Source organism: Argentina silus, assembly GCF_951799395.1.
Source record: "Argentina silus genome assembly, chromosome: 5".
Taxonomy (NCBI): Eukaryota; Metazoa; Chordata; class Actinopteri; order Argentiniformes; family Argentinidae; genus Argentina; species Argentina silus.
Window position 1 is genome coordinate 894,995 of NC_139659.1, and position 20,204 is coordinate 915,198.

General features: G+C 51.2%; 2 protein-coding genes across 2 annotated transcripts in view; both read right to left on the bottom strand.

Annotated features, from left to right (window-relative positions):
- The window catches only part of tmc2a (transmembrane channel-like 2a), a gene marked incomplete at its 5' end in the record, with an annotated part of 11,914 nt that extends 4,190 nt beyond the window's left edge, over positions 1-7,724 (bottom strand). The window contains 12 exons of the mRNA XM_083669947.1: positions 197-376; positions 771-959; positions 1,783-1,930; positions 3,038-3,180; positions 3,590-3,688; positions 3,776-3,882; positions 4,147-4,228; positions 4,384-4,474; positions 4,975-5,130; positions 6,288-6,747; positions 7,016-7,051; positions 7,685-7,724. Coding sequence (XP_083526073.1) covers positions 197-376; positions 771-959; positions 1,783-1,930; positions 3,038-3,180; positions 3,590-3,688; positions 3,776-3,882; positions 4,147-4,228; positions 4,384-4,474; positions 4,975-5,130; positions 6,288-6,747; positions 7,016-7,051; positions 7,685-7,724 — 1,731 coding nt within the window. The remainder of the gene's footprint in view (positions 1-196; positions 377-770; positions 960-1,782; positions 1,931-3,037; positions 3,181-3,589; positions 3,689-3,775; positions 3,883-4,146; positions 4,229-4,383; positions 4,475-4,974; positions 5,131-6,287; positions 6,748-7,015; positions 7,052-7,684) is intronic.
- Positions 7,725-11,920: 4,196 nt separating this feature from the next.
- Positions 11,921-19,346, bottom strand: zfand5b (zinc finger, AN1-type domain 5b). Its single transcript, XM_083670058.1, has 6 exons — positions 19,210-19,346; positions 15,714-15,903; positions 15,175-15,304; positions 14,613-14,704; positions 14,361-14,489; positions 11,921-14,222 (listed from the first exon to the last, which is right to left on the bottom strand). The coding sequence occupies exons 2-6, from the start codon at positions 15,868-15,870 to the stop codon at positions 14,074-14,076; spliced, it is 657 nt and encodes a 218-aa protein (XP_083526184.1). The 5' UTR covers positions 15,871-15,903; positions 19,210-19,346; the 3' UTR covers positions 11,921-14,073.
- Positions 19,347-20,204: the final 858 nt, after the last annotated feature.

Consider the following 20,204-nt stretch of genomic DNA (forward strand, 5'->3'; position numbering starts at 1 on the left):
GTTCCATCCATTAGAATTCAGTGCCCGTCCATCTCAATGACAATGCGTTTCTATGTGGAACCCAAGGCCTCACCTGTACATGTAATTCATCAGCGTGTGACACAGACCGTGCTGTTCAGAATACGTTCATATATCAGATTCCCCTCCAGAAGGTGCTCCCCAGCTGTGAGCACCATGTTGCTATGGCAGCCGTTACCTTGTTGTTGACCTCATCAAACAGGGCGAACAGGAAGGTGTACAGGTTCCCCAGGAAGAGGGCGAAGATGCGTCCCAGCTGCCACTTGAGGGCGATGCGGGGGTGGTATTCCTCCAGCTCAGCGATGGTCTCAAACAGGGGGGGGCACACCAGCCCCAGCAGGGACATGATCAGCTCCAGCTGCACGGAGGAGGACAGAGCAGGAATCAAGTCTCCTTTATTTGTCATTACATTCAATACAAATATACAATACAACGAATCATACCATGTCATAATGTTTTTACCTGAGAAGCATCTCATATTTACTGTACCTGTTATCCTAAAATCACACCATATTTACTATACCTGTTATCCTATTTAACCACCCATTAAATAAATGCTACAGGATATGCCGTCAAAGCAGTTAGCAAGGTAATATACAGTATCTGAAGGTAATATACAGTATCTGAAGGTCATATACAGTATCTGATGGTCATATACAGTATCTCAAGCCCAAATCCAAACAGAAGAAAAAGGAGGTTAACAAGCAATCATCAGCGTTCCTGAACCCAGCCCCGGTTCCCCCTGGCTGTACCTCGTTCTTCTCGTACCAGCTGAGGTCGTCCCTGTTGGCGAACTCCTGGGACCTCTTCACCACGAAGAAGATGAGGTAGCCACTTCCTCCCAGGCAGCAGATGATCATGAAGTTGGCCAGGACACGCAGGAACCTCCTCAGGTGGATGTTCTCGTCCTTGGAGTTCTCCTCCTCGTCCACGATGGACTCCTGCACTCAAGTTCAAGTTCAAGTTCAAGTTCCGTTTATGTGTCATTACATTGAGTACAAGAACACAATGAAATGCCTGAGTAATACAAGTAATGCAAACAATAATAATAATAATATAAATTATAAATATAAATTATAAATTACCACTACACATAGACATACATACTGTATGAGAAGTACTTGATATAAAACAATGTGCTGTATTTACTCTAATTCCATGCCTACTGGAACCCACCAGAGACCGGGTTGAGGTCAGGGGGCACTGTGGGTTCAACTACACTGGACCAGCAGCCAGACGCCAGTCTGAAATTACAGACGGCGGTTTCCTGCAGGGACCTGCGTTGGGTGTCAGCCTATTCAGTTACAGCCAGCTTACGACATCCAACGACCCAAGAAAGGGGAAATGGCGGGGAGGAAGTAACCCGCATCTTACAGGGATGTAAATGGAACCCTCCGAAACGCAGCGGAATCTTTGAATGTACAGCAGTGGGACACAAGCCAAAGAATGAGAGTTCCTGTGGCCTGGGGTGGTCCAGTGGTCCAGCACCATGGTCTGGGGTGGTCCAGTGGTCTAGCACCACAGCCTGGGGTGGTCCAATGGTCTAGTACCATGGCCTGGGGTGGTCCAGTGGTCTAGCACCACGGCCTGGGGTGGTCCAGTGGTCTAGTACCACGGCCTGGGGTGGTCTAGTACCATGGCCTGAGGTTGAGGTTTAGGGTTATGGTTAGGGTTAGGTCTCCATGGTTACCTTGAAGCTGGTGGTGATGGAGGCGTACTTGAGAACAGTGGGTGGGTGGGTTAGGGTTAGGTCTCCATGGTTACCTTGAAGCTGGTGGTGATGGAGGCGTACTTGTTGTCTGCGGTCTCTGAGTTGCCGATGAGGTAATCCCAGCTGGTGAACATCTTCCAGGCGAAGGTGAACTCCCCGTCCTCCCCGTCCCCTCCCCCCACATCCGCGTTCTTGGCCATCCTATCACACGCAGAGGAGGAGGGAGCAGGTGGACATTATCAGATTAGAAAGCGTGATTCTGCTGACGCAGCACTCCGACACGGTGTGTTCTAACAAACACAGAGGCAGAGAGGAGGAGACCGTCCACACATCATCACACCAAACACCAGGAGAAACCGAAGTGCTTTGTCTCTTGACACGTCAGGGTCTTCTAATATGTGTGTGTGTGTGTGTGTGTGTGTGTGTGTGTGTGTGTGTGTGTCTGTTTTCTGTGTGTACGTGTGTGTGTGTGTGTGACGTGAGACACATCATAAATAACCATCTGTTTTGTGAGTGGTGGAAGGATACGTGGTGGAGGGATACATGGTGGAAGGATACAAGGTGGAGGGATACATGGTGGAAGGATACAAGGTGGAGGGATACAGGGTGGAAGGATACAAGGTGGAGGGATACATGGTGGAGGGATACGTGGTGGAGGGATACAAGGTGGAGGGATACAAGGTGGAGGGATACAGGGTGGAAGGATACAAGGTGGAGGGATACAGGGTGGAAGGATACAAGGTGGAGGGATACATGGTGGAAGGATACAAGGTGGAGGGATACATGGTGGAAGGATACATGGTGGAGGGATACAAGGTGGAGGGATACAAGGTGGAGGGATACGTGGTGGAGGGATACATGGTGGAGGGATACAAGGTGGAGGGATACGTGGTGGAGGGATACATGGTGGAGGGATACGTGGTGGAGGGATACATGGTGGAGGGATACAGGGTGGAGGGATACAAGGTGGAGGGATACAAGGTGGAGGGATACGTGGTGGAAGGATACAAGGTGGAGGGATACAGGGTGGAGGGATACAAGGTGGAGGGATACGTGGTGGAAGGATACAAGGTGGAGGGATACAGGGTGGAGGGATACAAGGTGGAGGGATACAAGGTGGAGGGATACGTGGTGGAAGGATACAAGGTGGAGGGATACAAGGTGGAGGGATACAAGGTGGAGGGATACGTGGTGGAGGGATACAAGGTGGAGGGATACAAGGTGGAGGGATACAAGGTGGAGGGATACATGGTGGAGGGATACAAGGTGGAGGGATACGTGGTGGAGGGATACGTGGCAGACACGTACGTTCGTATCACGACCATCAGGCTGTAGCCGAAGGTTCCCACGCCCACCATGAGGTACGACAGCGGCAGCCTGAACTTCAGCAGGCCGATGGTCCTCTGGTCGTTGTAGTAACCGTAGAAGAGGACCGAGTACTTACAGTATCCCTGGGGGGAGAAAGGAGGACCTAGTCAGTCATAAAAGGACTAATGAATGTCGGAATGGGTTGGAACCCGGTCCGTGCCCTGCTGACACACCCTCTCCTCCTTACTTCCTGTCTTTCTCTACCGTCTCTGTCCAATAAAAACTGAAAATCTACGAGAGTGGGACCGCCTCACTCCAAAAAATAACCTTCAAAATAAAGAGCAGTGAGTGTAGACTACTGATGAACATCAACAACATGTACCTTCTTATCAGCACAGACGCCTCAACTCTCAATGAATAACACAATATCACATCTTACGAGCTTTGATAGACTTAGAGATACAGGGAATGTGGAATGGACTTTTATACAACATCTCTCTATCTGGTAGTAGATGAATGAACAGGGCGTCATGGCCACAGGATTTGACCCACGTTAAAGTCCATGAGGACGGAGTAGTCTTGTGCCATGGGTTGCTCTGCCCTGGGGACCGTCTTCCTGGGGATGGATCCGTAAGGAAGCCCCATCAGAACCTGGAACCAGAACCACAAACGTGAACATTATGGGTTGAACACTGTTGGGACGGCAGGTAGGCAGGTAGGCAGGTTGCGTGGTCGTACCTCTGGGATGACCACCAGTCCGAAGGTGAAGCCGAACAGCACCAGGTTCATGCCGTACATCCAGCGCAGGAAGATGAAGTAGGAGGCAACTGAGGACCCGAAGTGACCTGAGGGCAGAGGGGGACATGCAGCTTTCATCCACTAGGTGGCAGTGGTTAGCTATCCAGCATAATACCCACACACATCATTGGTTGCTAAAATATTCTTCTAGCATATTTGATTAGCATCTTGCTTTGACCTTTTTGGCCTGACAGAATAATCTCAGTATATTTGGGTTAGAGTTAGGGTTCAAGTTAGGGTTTGGGTTAGTGTTAGGGTTAGGGTCTTAAATGTTTGTCTTTGTGCGTTTCCTCTTCGGAAAGGTAACTTACTCTCCACCTCCTTTATCTTCCGTTCCCATGGAATGCAAGCTGTTTTGAAATTGTCAAAATCTCTCTGGAACTTGATCCATTTCTAACGAAGGGAAACAAATAACGGACATGTTTAAAACCACCACAAGCGAAGAGCAAAAGGAGAAGGACACACACACACGCACGCACGCACGCACGCACGCACGCACGCACGCACGCACGCACGCACGCAAAGGGAGAATGTCCTTTGATTCTCACCTTCATCATCATGACTTTGTAGGCATACAGCTTCCTGCCTTTTCCCTTGCCCAAAGCCCCCTCAAACTTATCCACAAACTCTTGGGCGTCCCTGAGAACACATCATAGGATTAACCACAGAACAGCCATGCAGTCATAAGATAAACACTATCATGAAAAACAAATCAAAGTCTGATGGAGGTATCCAGTGCATCAGTAAGAGAAGACCCAGTGTCTGGTGGGGTCAAAGGGTCCCAGACTTCAGTTATTGCATGCAAAGGATTGTCGACCAAATACTAAACATGACTGCTTAATTTGGACATCTGATGAATCTGCCCCGTTACTTTTGGGTACCCCGAAACAGGGGGACTATGCATAAAAAGTGTTTTAATTCCTGAATGGTGAAACCAATATGTACACAAACACCCTCAAATAAAAGCTGAGAATCTCTACTTTAACCTCATAGTAATTGTTTGATTTCAAATCCAAACTTTTTGAGTGTGGAGCCTGTGTCCACTTTACAATGGGTTGAGAATACAGCTCTGATTATCAAGAACTAAGAATGAAAATCGGAAGTTCAACAGTCAAGCTCAGCAGAAGAGCAGAAGTTACTTCAGGTGTGTCAGCCTCCTCTTCATACGCCAGGGTTTGTTCCTCATGTTGGCGATGAGCTTCTTCTTCTCTTCCACCTCCTCCATCAGTCTGGCCATCTCTCCCTCCGACATGGACTCCTCCTCCTCCTCAGAGTTACTGTTAGAGTCAGAGGAGCTGGGAGACAGAGACGAGAGAGGGGACAGGGAGGGGACAGGGAGGGGACAGGGAGGACAGGGAGGGGACAGGGAGGACAGGGAGGGGACAGGGAGGGGACAGGGAGAGGACAGGGAGGGGACAGGGAGGGGGACAGGGAGGGGACAGGGAAAGAGAGAGAGAGGACAGGGAGGGGACAGGGAGGGGACAGGGAGAGAGAGAGGGGGGACAGGGAGGGGACAGGGAGGGGACAGGGAGAGAGAGAGAGAGGGGACAGGGAGGGGACAGGGAGAGAGAGAGAGAGGGGACAGGGAGGGGACAGGGAGAGAGAGAGAGGGGACAGGGAGGGGACAGGGAGGGGACAGGGAGAGAGAGAGAGGGGACAGGGAGGGGGACAGGGAGAGAGAGAGAGGGGACAGGGAGAGAGAGAGAGGGGACAGGAAGGGGACAGGGAGAGAGAGAGAGGGGACAGGGAGGGGACAGGGAGGGGGACAGGGAGGGGACAGGGAGAGAGAGAGAGGGGACAGGGAGGGGGACAGGAAGGGGACAGGGAGGGGACAGGGAGAGAGAGAGAGGGGACAGGGAGGGGACAGGGAGGGGACAGGGAGAGAGAGAGAGGGGACAGGGAGGGGACAGGGAGGGGACAGGGAGAGAGAGAGAGGGGACAGGGAGGGGACAGGGAGGGAGAGAGAGAGGACAGGGAGGGAGAGAGAGAGGACAGGGAAGGGAAAGAGAGGGGACAGGGAAGGGACAGAGAGGGGACAGGGAGGGAGGGAGGGGGAGGGGGAGGGGGAGAGGGAGAGGGAGAGGGAGAGGGAGGGGGAGGGGGAGGGGGAGGGGGAGAGAGAGGACAGGGAAGGAGGGGGAGAGGGAGAGGGAGAGGGAGAGGGAGAGGGAGAGGGAGGGGAGGGGGAGAGGGAGAAGGAGGGGGGGAGGGAGACAACAAGAGGGTTTAGGATTGAGTTTAACTGGTTCTCAAGACACACAGTGGCGTAGCATTCTTCTACATGAACACTTTCAATTGATTGATTTGATTTCTGTGCCGTGATGACACACAGATGGTTCCAGTCAGAGATCACCATGTCGGACATGTTGATTTTATCTCCGGCTCTGGTTACAATCACTCTCTGAGGTCATAATCCCCGTGGCTTGGCCTCCTCTCCTCTATCCCAGAATACCTGCTGTCTTTCTTCTTTTTCTTCTTCTTGTCCTGCTCATCCTCCTTCTCCTTCCCTTTGCCCTTCCCCTTGGCGTCTCCTTTCTTCTCCTTGCTGTTCTGTTCTTCTTTCTGCTTCTTTCCGCCGGCTCCCTTCTTCCCGTTCCTCTTGTTTCCCTGCTCCTCCTCACTCTCCTCCTCGCTGGCCTGACCTTTCCCTCCCCCCTTTTTCCCTCCTTTTTTATTGGCTGCTGCTCCTCCTCTCCTCCTCTTGGGGGCGTCGTCCTCACTCTCCTCGTCGCTGTCACGTGACTTGGCCGGCTTCTTCTTGTTGGCTCCTCTGCGGTTCCGGGGAGCCACCTCCTCCTCTTCCTCCTCCTCGTCATCCTCGTCCTCGGAGGCTGGCTTCTTGCCGCGGCGGGCGGCTGCTCCCCGGCCGGCCGGCGGTCTCCTGTTCCCTCCTCGCCTCCGACTGGTGTCATCTGTACAGGCACACACACACACACACACACACACACACACACACACACACACACACACACACACACACACACACACACACACACACACAAAAGCGCGCGCGCACACACAGGAACACACAGACAAAAGCTCAAGATATACAGTGGATCTGAAATGTTTTCAATAGCAGTTCAGTGTGAAACAAAGTGCCAGTAGATGTTTACATTATTCAAATACGAGCGGAAAGAAGTCGCTGAGTCACCTCAGTCAGCTGGGCTCATCTCCACTTACCCTCGCTGTCACTGTCCGCGTCAATCTCAATCCCAACTGGAACACAAACAAGTAAACAGTAATACAGTAATACAGTAATACAGTAAATACAGTAATACAGTAATACAGTAAATACAGTAATACAGTAATACAGTAAATACAGTACCTTCAACATTATCATTACTAAACACCTGAACTGCAGATAAAAACATTTGTTTTTATATTTTTACATTCTTCTACATTCTTCTGCTGAAAGCCCCATTTGACTAATTTCCACCTAAAAACCAAATCCAAACTAAACAACTTAGAAACAACATTAGAAATATGATGATCAGATGCAAAAGCAGGATGCCATTTGATAGGTAACATCTTGACATTTTGTGTGAATACGTTCACATCATAGTTCAGAATAACATACTATACATGACAAGGAGATAACGTCAACAATAATCAAATTAATAATCAAATTACAGCAGAATTTGGGACCCATTATGTCCGGGAGAACAATCATAACTATGGTTGACAAATATACACAGACTTTGTGAACCATCTTCAAAAGAACCCAGAATTAACTTACAAATGAATTTCAGCCACGTACTGTTCAGTATACTGTCCCAGCCTCAGGACTCCAGGTCACAAAGCCACACAATCAAAAGCAAAAAGGAGTTTGATTTCAGAAATGCTACTCACCATCCTCCATCTTTCTAGCTATTTCGTTCTTCCTCGGCATGGTGGGTCTGAGTACCTGGAGGTCTGAGTACCTGGTGGTCTGAGTACCTGGAGGTCTGAGTACCTGGTGGTCTGAGTACCTGGAGGGTATTCCCTGGAAGTACTAGTGCTTGGTCTTGTCTATTCTTCTCCTGACTGTGTTCTGTAAACATGGGCTGAATGCATTGACACCTCCGCAGGTACACAGTGTCCAGGTATAGACTGCCAGTACCCCACTCGAATAACTCCCCCCCCGGTCACCATGACAACTATAACATGTGACCTGCCTCTACAGGTGTGTACTGTACATGCACTGTACATATGTGTCATCAATGCTTTGACCTAAAACAAACTGCATTTCTGGAAAACAAATTGCTTTTCTGGCAATTCAATGTCTATCAAATCGTTGGGACATGTGAGAGTTTGTGAGTTTGTTAAAACTACTTAAAAAGAATAAGAACAAGATGTTCTAGAAGTTGGGGTTAAAGGTAAGGGTTCCTGTACTGTGTGGTTCTCAAAACAACCCCAGAGAACCCTGAAATACGACCGGCAACTGGGAGAGAAGTCTAGACCTCAGACTAAGCCTACGGGATCAGACCCCTCTCTAACAGGCTGGATCCTCAGAGCATCCGAACCATTACGGTCAGAGACACTCTCACTCATCCAGACACTCGACACCGCGACCACACGCGACACAAGACAGGCCGCCTTAAAGATTTAATGAAGGTTTAGGTTTCCTGTTCAAGACCCATTAGGTACGCCTCAAAATCATGAACCACATGGAGAGTATTTAATGATCTGTAGATAGATGGAGTCTCGGTATGGGGAATGGTGGAGGGATACCGGAACGGAGGAGGACGTAGGGAGGTTGTATGGGGAATGGTGGAGGGATACTGGAACGGCGGAGGACGGAGGAGGACGTAGGGAGGTTGTATGTTGGGTTCCGTACTGTGGGTACAAACACGCCCCTCTGAGCCGGTCCATCACCATTTAATAATGGAGAGGAGCTCCTCTTCCACAGACAGCTACACCATTACACGCTCATCAGCTCCATCAAGGGTAACGCTCTCTCTCTCTCTCTCTCTCCCTCTCTGTCTCTCTCTCTCCCTCTGTCTCTCTCTCTCTCTCTCCCTCTCTGTCTCTCTCCCTCTTTCTCTCTCTCTCACACACACACACACATGAACAGCCTCCTAGCGCACGCACACACACACACACACACACACACACACACACACACACACACACAGTATCTCTCTCACACGCGCACACACACACACACATATTTATTTTGAATATTGTTATGTAATTAGGCACATTTATTTTTCTTACCATTCGAATATTTCTCATTCCTGAAATCATTCACAGTGGATCAAAGACAAGCCCAGACCCTCACCATCAGCTTCATACAAACATCTCATCACAAGTTTCTAAACTCAACACTGGTATTTCAAAACTCGTCAGATGATTGTAAATCAATATTTAATGCATTCTCGGCATGAATTGTGTATGAGTATTTAAAAGTTAATGCATCTAGTCTGGAGACTGCAGTAATATCACTTAATGTCTGACAGTACAGGAGGGAGAGACCATACAGGGCGGAAAATACTCCCATCCAAAAGTCTGTTTTCGATGAAGGCAGATGAACTGCAGCCATCTGGTGGGCCTTTGAAACACATTCAACTCAGTGGATACCACCAGTTGAAAGGACACACACACACACACACACACACACACACACACAGCAGTGTTCCTGATCTGTACAAATAAGGTTATGAGTGAAGTAGCTGCCTTGCTTTTGGACAAGTCCACATTGAAGCCGATGCAAACTAAGTGTGTCGTGGTACCGAGGGACCGGGGGGCCGGGACAAAGGCTGAAGTCAGCCGCAGGAGGGAAACGCTGAAGTCAGGCTGTCACCTGCAGGAGGGAAACGCTGAAGTCAGGGAATAACAAGGCTCTTTGTTGGAGCGATATCCATCCGCTCGCTCAGAACGACCGGTAACCATTTGCTCCGCACAGCCACAGAGGCCGCGCCACAGCGGAAGACTGCAGAAGGCCGAAGTTACAGGGAAGCCTGAAAGAAATTGAACTTAAAACACTTTTGCTGGGGCTCTCAGTGGCATAGCACACTAAGGCGCACACCATATCATCACAAGGTCCCTGGTTCGATTCCGGCCATCGACATATCCTGCATGTCATCCCTCCTCTCACCCATCCTTCCTGTCAATCTCTACTGTCTCTATCCCAATAAAGCAGAAATGCCCTAAAAACATATTAAAAAACACAACACTTTTGCTGGTCAACACCTCCTCCAGGAACAAGCAGAGCTTCAGGGAAGGTTGAATCACCCACGTTGTCCTGCCGTACGGCCTGCTGTCCCGAGCCACAGCACCGCTACCCAATCACATGACCTCCAGGCCTCTTGGCGCTGGGCCTGCGGACCACAGCAGCCTTGGCATCTGAGGTGAATTCATTGCATTGTAAGTTGCAGGCTAAGCTAACGTGTTTAAAATAAAAACCTGCATTATGACTTGTTACGTACAAGCTAGCCTCTGAATATGACCACATATGAATGTACTGTGACTATGCTACCTCAGGGCTCCAGAGCATGTTGTTAGTCAGAGGCTCCTCTCCCCCTCGCGGGAGGAGGCGGTGTGGTGTGTATGCTACCACCAAAGGTCCATGTTGTTAGTCAGAACCTCCTCTCCCCCTCACGGGAGGAGGCGGTGTGGATGTGGGCCTTTTATAGTAATCCACAGGGAACCTGGCGATGACCTGTGGATGGGCAGCCACGTGCTGCTTGTTTTAGCCTGTGTGTGTGTGTATGTGTATATATATATATATGTGTGTGTGTCTAAACATACTGTACTGGGGCAGACTGAGAGTGGGATCTTTCACGTGAGCCAAGGCCACTCTGCTGTGTATCAGGTTACCTCTCTATATTTACCTTCAGGCCAGACGCGGCCGGCCCGGCCCGGCCCCCCCCCACAGTTGTTATGGCACGGAGGGAAGTACCCCACCATCACCGGCCCTGTGGAAGCACTCCTCAAACACGGCCTTCCTTCCTTCCCTGATCTGACAGGGCCTGACCGGTGAAGCTGGGAGAGAACAGCTCACCAGGACTAATCCAATCAACGTCAGATCGCTGATCACATCCAGGGAGGAAGAGAGGACGTAGGATCAATCTGCTCTACCATGAACCCAGTTCCATCTGATGGTCTTCCAGACTGGATCAATCTGCTCTACCATGAACCCAGCTCCATCTGATGGTCTTCCAGACTGGATCAATCTGCTCTACCATGAACCCAGTTCCATCTGATGGTCTTCCAGACTGGATCAATCTGCTCTACCATGAACCCAGTTCCATCTGATGGTCTTCCAGACTGGATCAATCTGCTCTACCATGAACCCAGTTCCATCTGATGGTCTTCCAGACTGGATCAATCTGCTCTACCATGAACCCAGTTCCATCTGATGGTCTTCCAGACTGGATCAATCTGCTCTACCATGAACCCAGTTCCATCTGATGGTCTTCCAGACTGGATCAATCTGCTCTACCATGAACCCAGTTCCATCTGATGGTCTTCCAGACTACATTCATGGAGAGTGGGATGAAGAAGATGAAGACGACTGTTTATATGGCCATGCAATCAATTCTCATCAATTGTAGGAATGTGATACGTGCGCACCCCCCCTCCCCAAGGGAGAACAGAGCTCTGGGCAGAGGGTCAGTCATACTCGCCCCCCCTGGAGCAGTGAGGGGTTAGGTGCCCCTGGAGCAGTGAGGGGTTAGGTGCCCCTGGAGCAGTGAGGGGTTAGGTGCCCCTGGAGCAGTGAGGGGTTAGGTGCCCCTGGAGCAGTGAGGGGTTAGGTGCCCCTGGAGCAGTGAAGGGTTAGGTGCCCCTGGAGCAGTGAGGGGTTAGGTGCTTTGCTCAAGGGCACAACAGCAGTGGTAGACACCTTAGATATGATGCCAGAAACCCTCCAGTCACCAGCTCACATCCGGCTCCCTCCTGGAGTGGGGATCGAACCAGCGACCTGCCGATTGCTGGCCGGCCTATCTAACCTCTAGGCTACCTGCTGCCCCCGCCCCGCCCCCCCCCAAAAAAAAAAAACGGGAGAGTGCCAACGCAGTCCCCCACCACCAGAAATGTTAGGAATCACAGTTCAATGAATCACAGCTAGAAAAGGGAGACTTGTAACGCATCATTCTATATCTCTGTACATAATTTTATTTACATGATACAATTTTGCAGTAATGTCGGGTAACGGGATTATATGCGCGGTACATAAATATAAAGATGGTTTGTACAAACTTGCATAACTAAAAAGGGTTAAAATAAACAAACATACTGCGCTTTGAAGTGAAATCTCACAGCCCTACAGAAAGAACAGAACAGAGCAGTCAGACCAACCAAAGAAACTAAAGAAAGACTAAAATTAAATATCTATATAATAAATCAACAAGAGTGAGTCACTGGATCAGTTCTTCTGACTACTGGAGGAACACAAGCATTTACTCTCACACACACACACACTCTCTCTCTCTCTCACACACACGCACACACACATCCATCTACTGGCAATAGCATACATCAGACACTTGTGTTTAATACGCATCATGTGACACACACTCCACAATATATCAGAAATCTATATTAGCGCGCGTACACATTAACAATGAAAAACAAACGAACATTCAACACAGAAGTGAAATATTGATGGTAAGATTAGTGACCTAACCCCCCCCCCCCCTTTTCCAAACTCAACAACTGGGGGAACTTAGGCTTACCTGTCACACTGTAGACAAGAACAACCCATGCAAAACAAACAGCCAACATATTCTCACTATCTTCTGGAAAAACAAAAAAAGAAGAGCACGGAGAGGGCCTCGTCCCGACGGCCACGCGGGTCACGTGACCCGAGCGGCTGGATGAGTGAGGAGGACGCAGGAAGTGACGTGTTGTGTATCAGTTCGAGCTTCCCTAAGTCCCCCGTCCAGCCAGACGCAGGTTTCCCCTTCAAAAATGCACATCATCATCACAGCATCAGACACCTAAAACCCTTTAGGAAATCATCTTTAAACGGACAAGTTAACCTAAGCAATGCTCCATTTTTTTTCTGTGCAGCCTACATTGCAGGTTGAATGACGTAGCAGTGGAGCGGCTCGTAGTGTGACTAGGCTGATTCAGTGGAGCGGCTCGTAGTGTGACTAGGCTGATTCAGTGGAGCGGCTCGTAGTGTGACTAGGCTGATTCAGGTGGGTAATATGAGGAGCCTGTGTGGCTGGCCGACCAGGCGGGGCAGGGCTGGGCGACCAGGCGGGGCAGGGCTGGGCGACCAGGCGGGGCAGGGCTGGGCGACCAGGCGGGGCAGGGCTGGGCGACCAGGCGGGGCAGGGCTGGGCGACCAGGCGGGGCAGGGCTGGGCGACCAGGCGGGGCAGGGCTGGGCGACCAGGCGGGGCAGGGCTGGGCGACCAGGCTGCTCCATCCTCAACGGATGGTTATATCGTTTCATAAGCTTGTTTTCAGACGTTCTTCTTTAGATGACCATCGTATCAAAAGTCTCTTTCTTTTTTATTTTATTTTTTTCAAAGTCACTTCTTCACATCTCATCTCCAGAGATTAATATGGGGGGGGGGGGGGTCTCCCCTGAACTGAGGCCCCAGCATGGAAACAAACATGGCAGAACCTACAAACACTCCATGAGAACATCAGGACATATTGTGAGATGCATTTGAGGGGGGGGGGGATTCGAACAAAACCGGGAGGGGGGGGGGGGAACTCAAACTAAACCGTTGACCCCCCCCCTCCCCCACTGACAGATGAGGGGAGAACATCCATTTGCTACATAAGCCGGCTGGGGGGTGTGTGTGTGTGTGGCCATCTCCTCCTCTCCTCTAAACTCAACAGACACACACAGAATCACAACACATCACCCCCCCCACAACCAACCGCCCCCCCACACACACAACCCTCAAAACCAAAACTAAACCGCTACGCCAGGCCCAGACGCCCCCCCCCCCCCAGAGAAAGCAGGTAATCCTAGTGTAGATTTTTTTTTCTCTTTTTCTTTTGTTCCAAAACATTCTTTTTTGTTCTCTCTTGTCATTTCCTGTTGTTTTTTGTCTTTAAACTGCAAGCTGAGACAAAGATGGAGGGAGGGGGGGGGGGCGGGGGGAGAAATGAAAAACATGACACCGTTCATGCATGGCAGAAAACAGGATTTTCCCCCATACTGTAATTTGAAAAAAACTAGTCCTTTAGAACGCAGGTCCCCCTCGCGAGTCCATGTTTTTTTTTTTCCTTCTTCAGCCAATCACTCCAAGAGTTCTCAAGGTCAAAAGGTCAAAGCGAGAGAGAGGGTCAGTCTTATATTCTCTGGATCTTGTCGGCCACCACCACCGGGTTCTCCTTGCGGATCTTGGCCGCGGCCTCGGCTTTGTAGTCGTACGGACAGTTGTGCTTGTCGGAGTAGCGGTGGATTCCACAGAAGAGGTTCCCACAGCGACAGTCAAAACCTGACGGGACCAAAAGGCACAATGAGTCACACTGAAAACACACACACACACACACACACACACACACACACACACACACAAGGCCTCCCAGCCTGGTCTCCCGTCCTCTCAGAGCAGCACCAGAACGTCAGAGCTCACCTGTGAGGCCGACCTTCTTGCGGCACATGAAGCAGCGGTTCTTCTTGGGTTTGGTCGGCTCGGGGGTTTTGGACTCATCGCTGCAGGCGGCGCCAGGCGGGGAGGCCGAGGCGGTGGGCTGAGTGACCACTGGGGGGACACAGTCCAGACGTGAGTAAGCAACAACAACAACAACAGCAGCACCCCCCCCACACACATAACCGCTGGGGTCACCAGACAGAGCGGTGGCGAGGACGACCCCGGACCACCTACCAGGCTCTACTTTTGGCGACGCGCCCTCCTCCTCACAGGAAATGCTCATCTCTGTCATCTGCTGGGTAACAGGAAGTGCTGCCGCTGCCCCGCTACACAGAGAGAGAGAGAGAGAGACACAGAGAGAGAGAGATTACTTTGATGCAACAACATAACACAAATGTAGTTGGAAGTGACAGTCGATCTACATTCATTGAGCTCAAAGGATTCTACAGGGAGCGTTCAGGCCTCCTCCCAGCATGCACCCATCCATTAACAGAGGAGGACGTCTCGTTACATTCAAGTCTCTTAGCAGACGCTTTTCCCCCCAAAGCGACTTACAACAAGTCTGTTTGTCTGAAGTGAGTGAGTCAACTCTACATTCAGTCACCGTCAGTAAAACCTTCCACAACAACCGTGCCACCGGCAGTCACGGCGCCGCAGGAAGGAACAAACTTTACTGTCATCGTTTTTTCTAATGTCGGTAACGTCGGGTGTTGGAGAGGTCTGAGGAGGAGGAGCCCAGGGGGAGCCTACAGAGAGGTGCGCCCCCCCCGCCCCCGACGGCGCCAGAGACGCTCACCTGGCCTCTGCGGCGGCGGCAGCGGCCTCCACGGCAGCCTCCACAGCGGCCGCGGCGTTGTTGAGAGTAGCCTCTATCCTCTGGTAGGCCTCGGCCTCCGCCGTGGGGCTGCTGGACACACTGCTGCCACCTGGAACAGAAGCAGCGCCACGCCGTGAGTCCGGTGACTTCCAGAGAAAGCTCTTCTATGTACGCTAGAAACTCAACATTCACAATAACCTCCCCCGAGACTCAGAGGAGATCTGGTTATTGTCAATATTGAGTTTCTAGCATACATACGAACACACACACACACACACTTAAAAAAAGAAAAGCTGAAGACAGAAATACAGTGTTTGTTAGGCACCTGTATCTCAAACATAGAAAGAGAGAGATAGAGACAGACAGACAGACAGAGAGAGACAGACAGAGAGAGAGACAGACAGACAGAGGGAGACAGGATAAGAATGTACACGTCAGAGTCCATCGCCTACACAATGCACAGCTTCGTTCTGGACCGCGTCCTGAGAAGCGGTTCCGGGAGCAGACGCGGGTCTTACCCATGGCACTCAGCGGGCTCACGCCTCCGTTGTTCTGTCTCGTCAGGTGGTCCTTGTAGCAGACCGAGCACATGCCATTGGTCCTGGGGTTGCCGTAGAAACCACAGCCGGTGGCACAGAGAACAGGCATGGGGCTCTGATTGGTCTCCTGGGCCATCTCTGCTCGTTGGGTTGTGGCGATGGAGAGAATCTGACAGAGAGAGACAGAGGGAGACTTGTTAAGAGAAGTGGAGAACAGCCTAGCAGGACACAGAGAGCAGCGAGGAAGTGAAGGAAACATCTAGAGGCTACTTGTGAAAGTCAGAACAAGGTAACTGTTTACAAATGTCCAAAAGAAAATGACCCCACATAATCAATATTGCGTCGAATGTAAGATAACCCTGTTTGTTCAGATTAGCGAGGGGGCCAGCTTCGTAAACACTCAGTACACACAGATTACAGACAGAAGACACTAGAACTCTGTCCTCCTCGCTAAACCACAGCCACTTGGTCCAGGTCCACCTCCGCTGAACTCTCATCCTGTCTAGGCCGGGGCAGGACGGATCTATTTTCAGCCACATTGACAGTTCTCTCTAAACCACGAGACTTCAACTCAACACAATCCTGGGCGGAGAATAGATACCAATCCTGTCTTCTCAATCGTTTTCAAGTCTCGTTTCAATACCGTACACTACTGATGTCAGGAAAGCCGTTTGAGGCAGGACAGCAGCGGTGAGCTCATCACAACCATCTCCTGGTCGCATTGTTATCATTAACACAAGGTCAACAGACGAGCCGGGCGTCTTTAAACAGCTGGCGGGGGAAGTGTAAACAGTCGCAACCATTAATCACCACAAGAAGGAACGAGTCGCCTTGATTACATGGTTAATCTGGAGACACTATCCGTCAGCCCTGGGCCACTCCAACCTCCAAGAACATTGTGTTCTGCTACCAGATTACTGAGAGAGAACAAACAGGGAACGTAGGGGGTGACTGGCAGGAGGGCGGGGTGAGGCCCCCGGGGAGGACTGGGTCAGGGTGAGGACCCCGGGGAGGACTGGGACAGGGTGAGGACCCTGGGAGGACTGGGACAGGGTGAGGACCCTGGGGAGGACAGGGACAGGGTGAGGACCCTGGGGAGGACAGGGTGAGGACCCTGGGGAGGACAGGGACAGGGTGAGGACCCTGGGAGGACTGGGACAGGGTGAGGACCCTGGGAGGACTGGGACAGGGTGAGGACCCTGGGAGGACTGGGACAGGGTGAGGACCCTGGGGAGGACAGGGTGAGGACCCTGGGAGGACAGGGACAGGGTGAGGACCCCGGGGAGGACTGGGACAGGGTGAGGACCCCGGGGAAGACTGGGACAGGGTGAGGACCCTGGGAGGACTGGGACAGGGTGAGGACCCCGGGGAGGACTGGGACAGGGTGAGGACCCTGGGAAGACTGGGACAGGGTGAGGACCCTGGGAAGACTGGGACAGGGTGAGGACCCCGGGGAGGACTGGGACAGGGTGAGGCCCCCGGGGAGGACTGGGACAGGGTGAGGCCCCCGGGGAGGACTGGGACAGGGTGAGGCCCCCGGGGAGGACTGGGACAGGGTGAGGACCCTGGGAGGACTGGGACAGGGTGAGGACCCTGGGGAGGACTGGGACAGGGTGAGGACCCCGGGGAGGACTGGGACAGGGTGAGGACCCCGGGGAAGACTGGGACAGGGTGAGGACCCTGGGAAGACTGGGACAGGGTGAGGACCCTGGGGAGGACAGGGACAGGGTGAGGACCCTGGGGAGGACTGGGACAGGGTGAGGACCCTGGGAAGACTGGGACAGGGTGAGGACCCTGGGGAGGACTGGGACAGGGTGAGGACCCTGGGAGGACTGGGACAGGGTGAGGACCCTGGGGAGGACAGGGACAGGGTGAGGAAACATCAGCACCACATCACCCAAGTCTCCTCATGGAAAAGGTAGCAAGTCGGTGGTGGTGTCTTGATGGTACTTGTGGCGGTTTTCCACGAACCAAGGGGGGGCAGGGGGAACTGAACATTTCACAAACAAACCCAAGTTAACACGCCGAACCACGCTTTCTAGGGATTTGCGTCAGAGGTTTTCCCCGGAAAGGGGCACAGCAAGGTCCCCCATCACGTGTACGACCCGCTAACGGCGGGGCCGCTCGCCGTCCCGGGCTCACATGGACCCGAGTATTAGCTTTCGCCTGTCACAAGGGTGCAATGTGACACGCTGATCTCAAACACACACACACACACACACACACAACCTCGCTAGCTAACAGAGCACGGCTCTCTCCGAGTGCAGCTGACGCTATTTATAGGCCACCCTGGAAGCCCGCTAAGGTTACATCACAGAAAGCAGCGCACAGCTCGCTGCTCGGGAACTCGGTGGCGAAGACATGGTGTTGCCATGTTAATCCACGAACCGTCCAACTCCACACGACATGCAGTGATAAACCCTGACGAAGCATTAACTTGAAGAATATTTGCATGAGCAAAAGCCACGTCGGCTCTCTTTATAATCCCGTCCCACTCAACACCACAAGACGCGTTCCCATCCCGACCCCCCCCATCCCCTCCGACCCCCCCGCAACGCAAGACAGGCTGCTGCCGTCCTGGCTGTTGTTGTTTCCCGACATCAGGCAGCTAGGTCAATAAAACACCAACAACTACAACTACACCTCAAAAACAGCAAGGCTAAATCGACGTGTAGCCAGCTAACGTAATAACATAGTTAATAACAGTTATTACGTTATTAGTTAGCTAACAAAAAGAGGCTAGTACCGTTAGCTCGTCCCTCAGCTCCCTCAGCCCGCAGGAGCAGGCCTCGACGGCTGCTCTTTAAATCCACTGAGTCATGCTAGCAGGCTAGCCGACCTACTCCAGACAGCTAACCCGCTAATCGTCGAGCCCGAGGCGGACGAAGTTGAAATAACGCCTCGATAGAAGTACTTTCACCGGGAACTGCGACGCCGTCGGCTCGTCTGGCCGTTTTTAAACCGAACGTCGTTCGTCTCCGCGGGTCGGAACGGGCTAGTTAGCTTCTCCACTAGCGCTTTGTCTTTTCTTTGTTCACGCCACTCTCTTCCTGTTTTGACCCGTCAACATTAATACCAATTTAATTATTTCGATTCATACACGTAAAAACTACAGATCTCAAACGTTTGAGCAGTTTGATGGCCGTTTGAGTTGAATATACGAACGATTTGTTACAGTTGAACGTGTAGAGCAGATCGCCTCAGATTGCCAGGCAGGCTAGCTAGCATCACATCGGTGATGGAAATCAAAGTCAGATGAGGTTGTTCAGCTCGCAGCAACACCAACACCACCACCACCACCACCAACACCACCACCAACTTCACTCAGGAAAACCTTCCTTTTTCTGTCAAACTTCTTAAAGACAACAACACCTGATTCAGATTAACACACCACAACACCACCACCACAACAACACGACAAAAACAACTCCTCACGACGTTTCTCCGCGACATTCTGACAGGTTTTTTTACTCACCAATTAACTTGTTCGTTTGTTTTTCCCAAAGCTAAATTTAATGTAGTTTTTCTGTTCGCTGTGTCGTGTGGCGGAGCGGGTCTCCTCTCCTCTGATCGTCCTCTCTGCTCCGGTCCGGACGGTAATCCAGCAGCGGGTCACCGGGCTTCTGTTTTCATCTCCGCTCCTGTCTGCTGGCCCGGGGGGCGGGGCCTCGCGGCACCCGCAGCCCCATTGGTAGACGGGAGATTTGGGCAGGCGTCTAGGGACCGCCCCCCGGAAGGCCGCCGATCTGAAGACATGTGGATCGGAGGAGATCAACGATAAAACCGTGGGTACGAGGTGTCCGGATGATTTGGAGATCAGCGGATTCGAGCAGTCAACACCACCGAACACGTATCGGTCTGGATCGGTCATGATCTGTCACCGTGATCACATCAACTGAAGATGTCTGGGACGTGATGAACTGTCATATTGGAGTAAATCATGCCACTTGAGTAATACCTTGTTTACGTTGCACAACAGCGTAGTACTGTAGCACTCAAGGAAGGAAAAACAAATCTTGTGACAGCATAGTAAAAACGATCTGTCTTGTCTGTTCCGTTAATAAACAAGCTGATTGACAAACATTGCTCTAATTAGATAGATAGAAACTTTATTTATCCCAGGGGGAAATTCAGGTTCCAAGTAGCGTACAGACATAGGGGTATCACACATAACATACACATACAACATACAACATTAGCAGTATTGTATACAGGCGTATTGTGTGCTTGTTGGGATTGTATGAACACTAATATGTTAGAAGGCAAATGAACATACTGGACTAAGGCTGAAAAGGGGTTAACTTATCAAACAAATAAAAAGTACTCTTATACTGTTTCACTCTGCTCCTTCCTCACATAGGGTTTAACCAATCAGTCATATTTTTAACAATCATAAAAAAACAGATAACATAAATTTAATTAAAACCAAAAATGTAAATACAATAGAAGCTGAACTAAGCGTAGTAACAT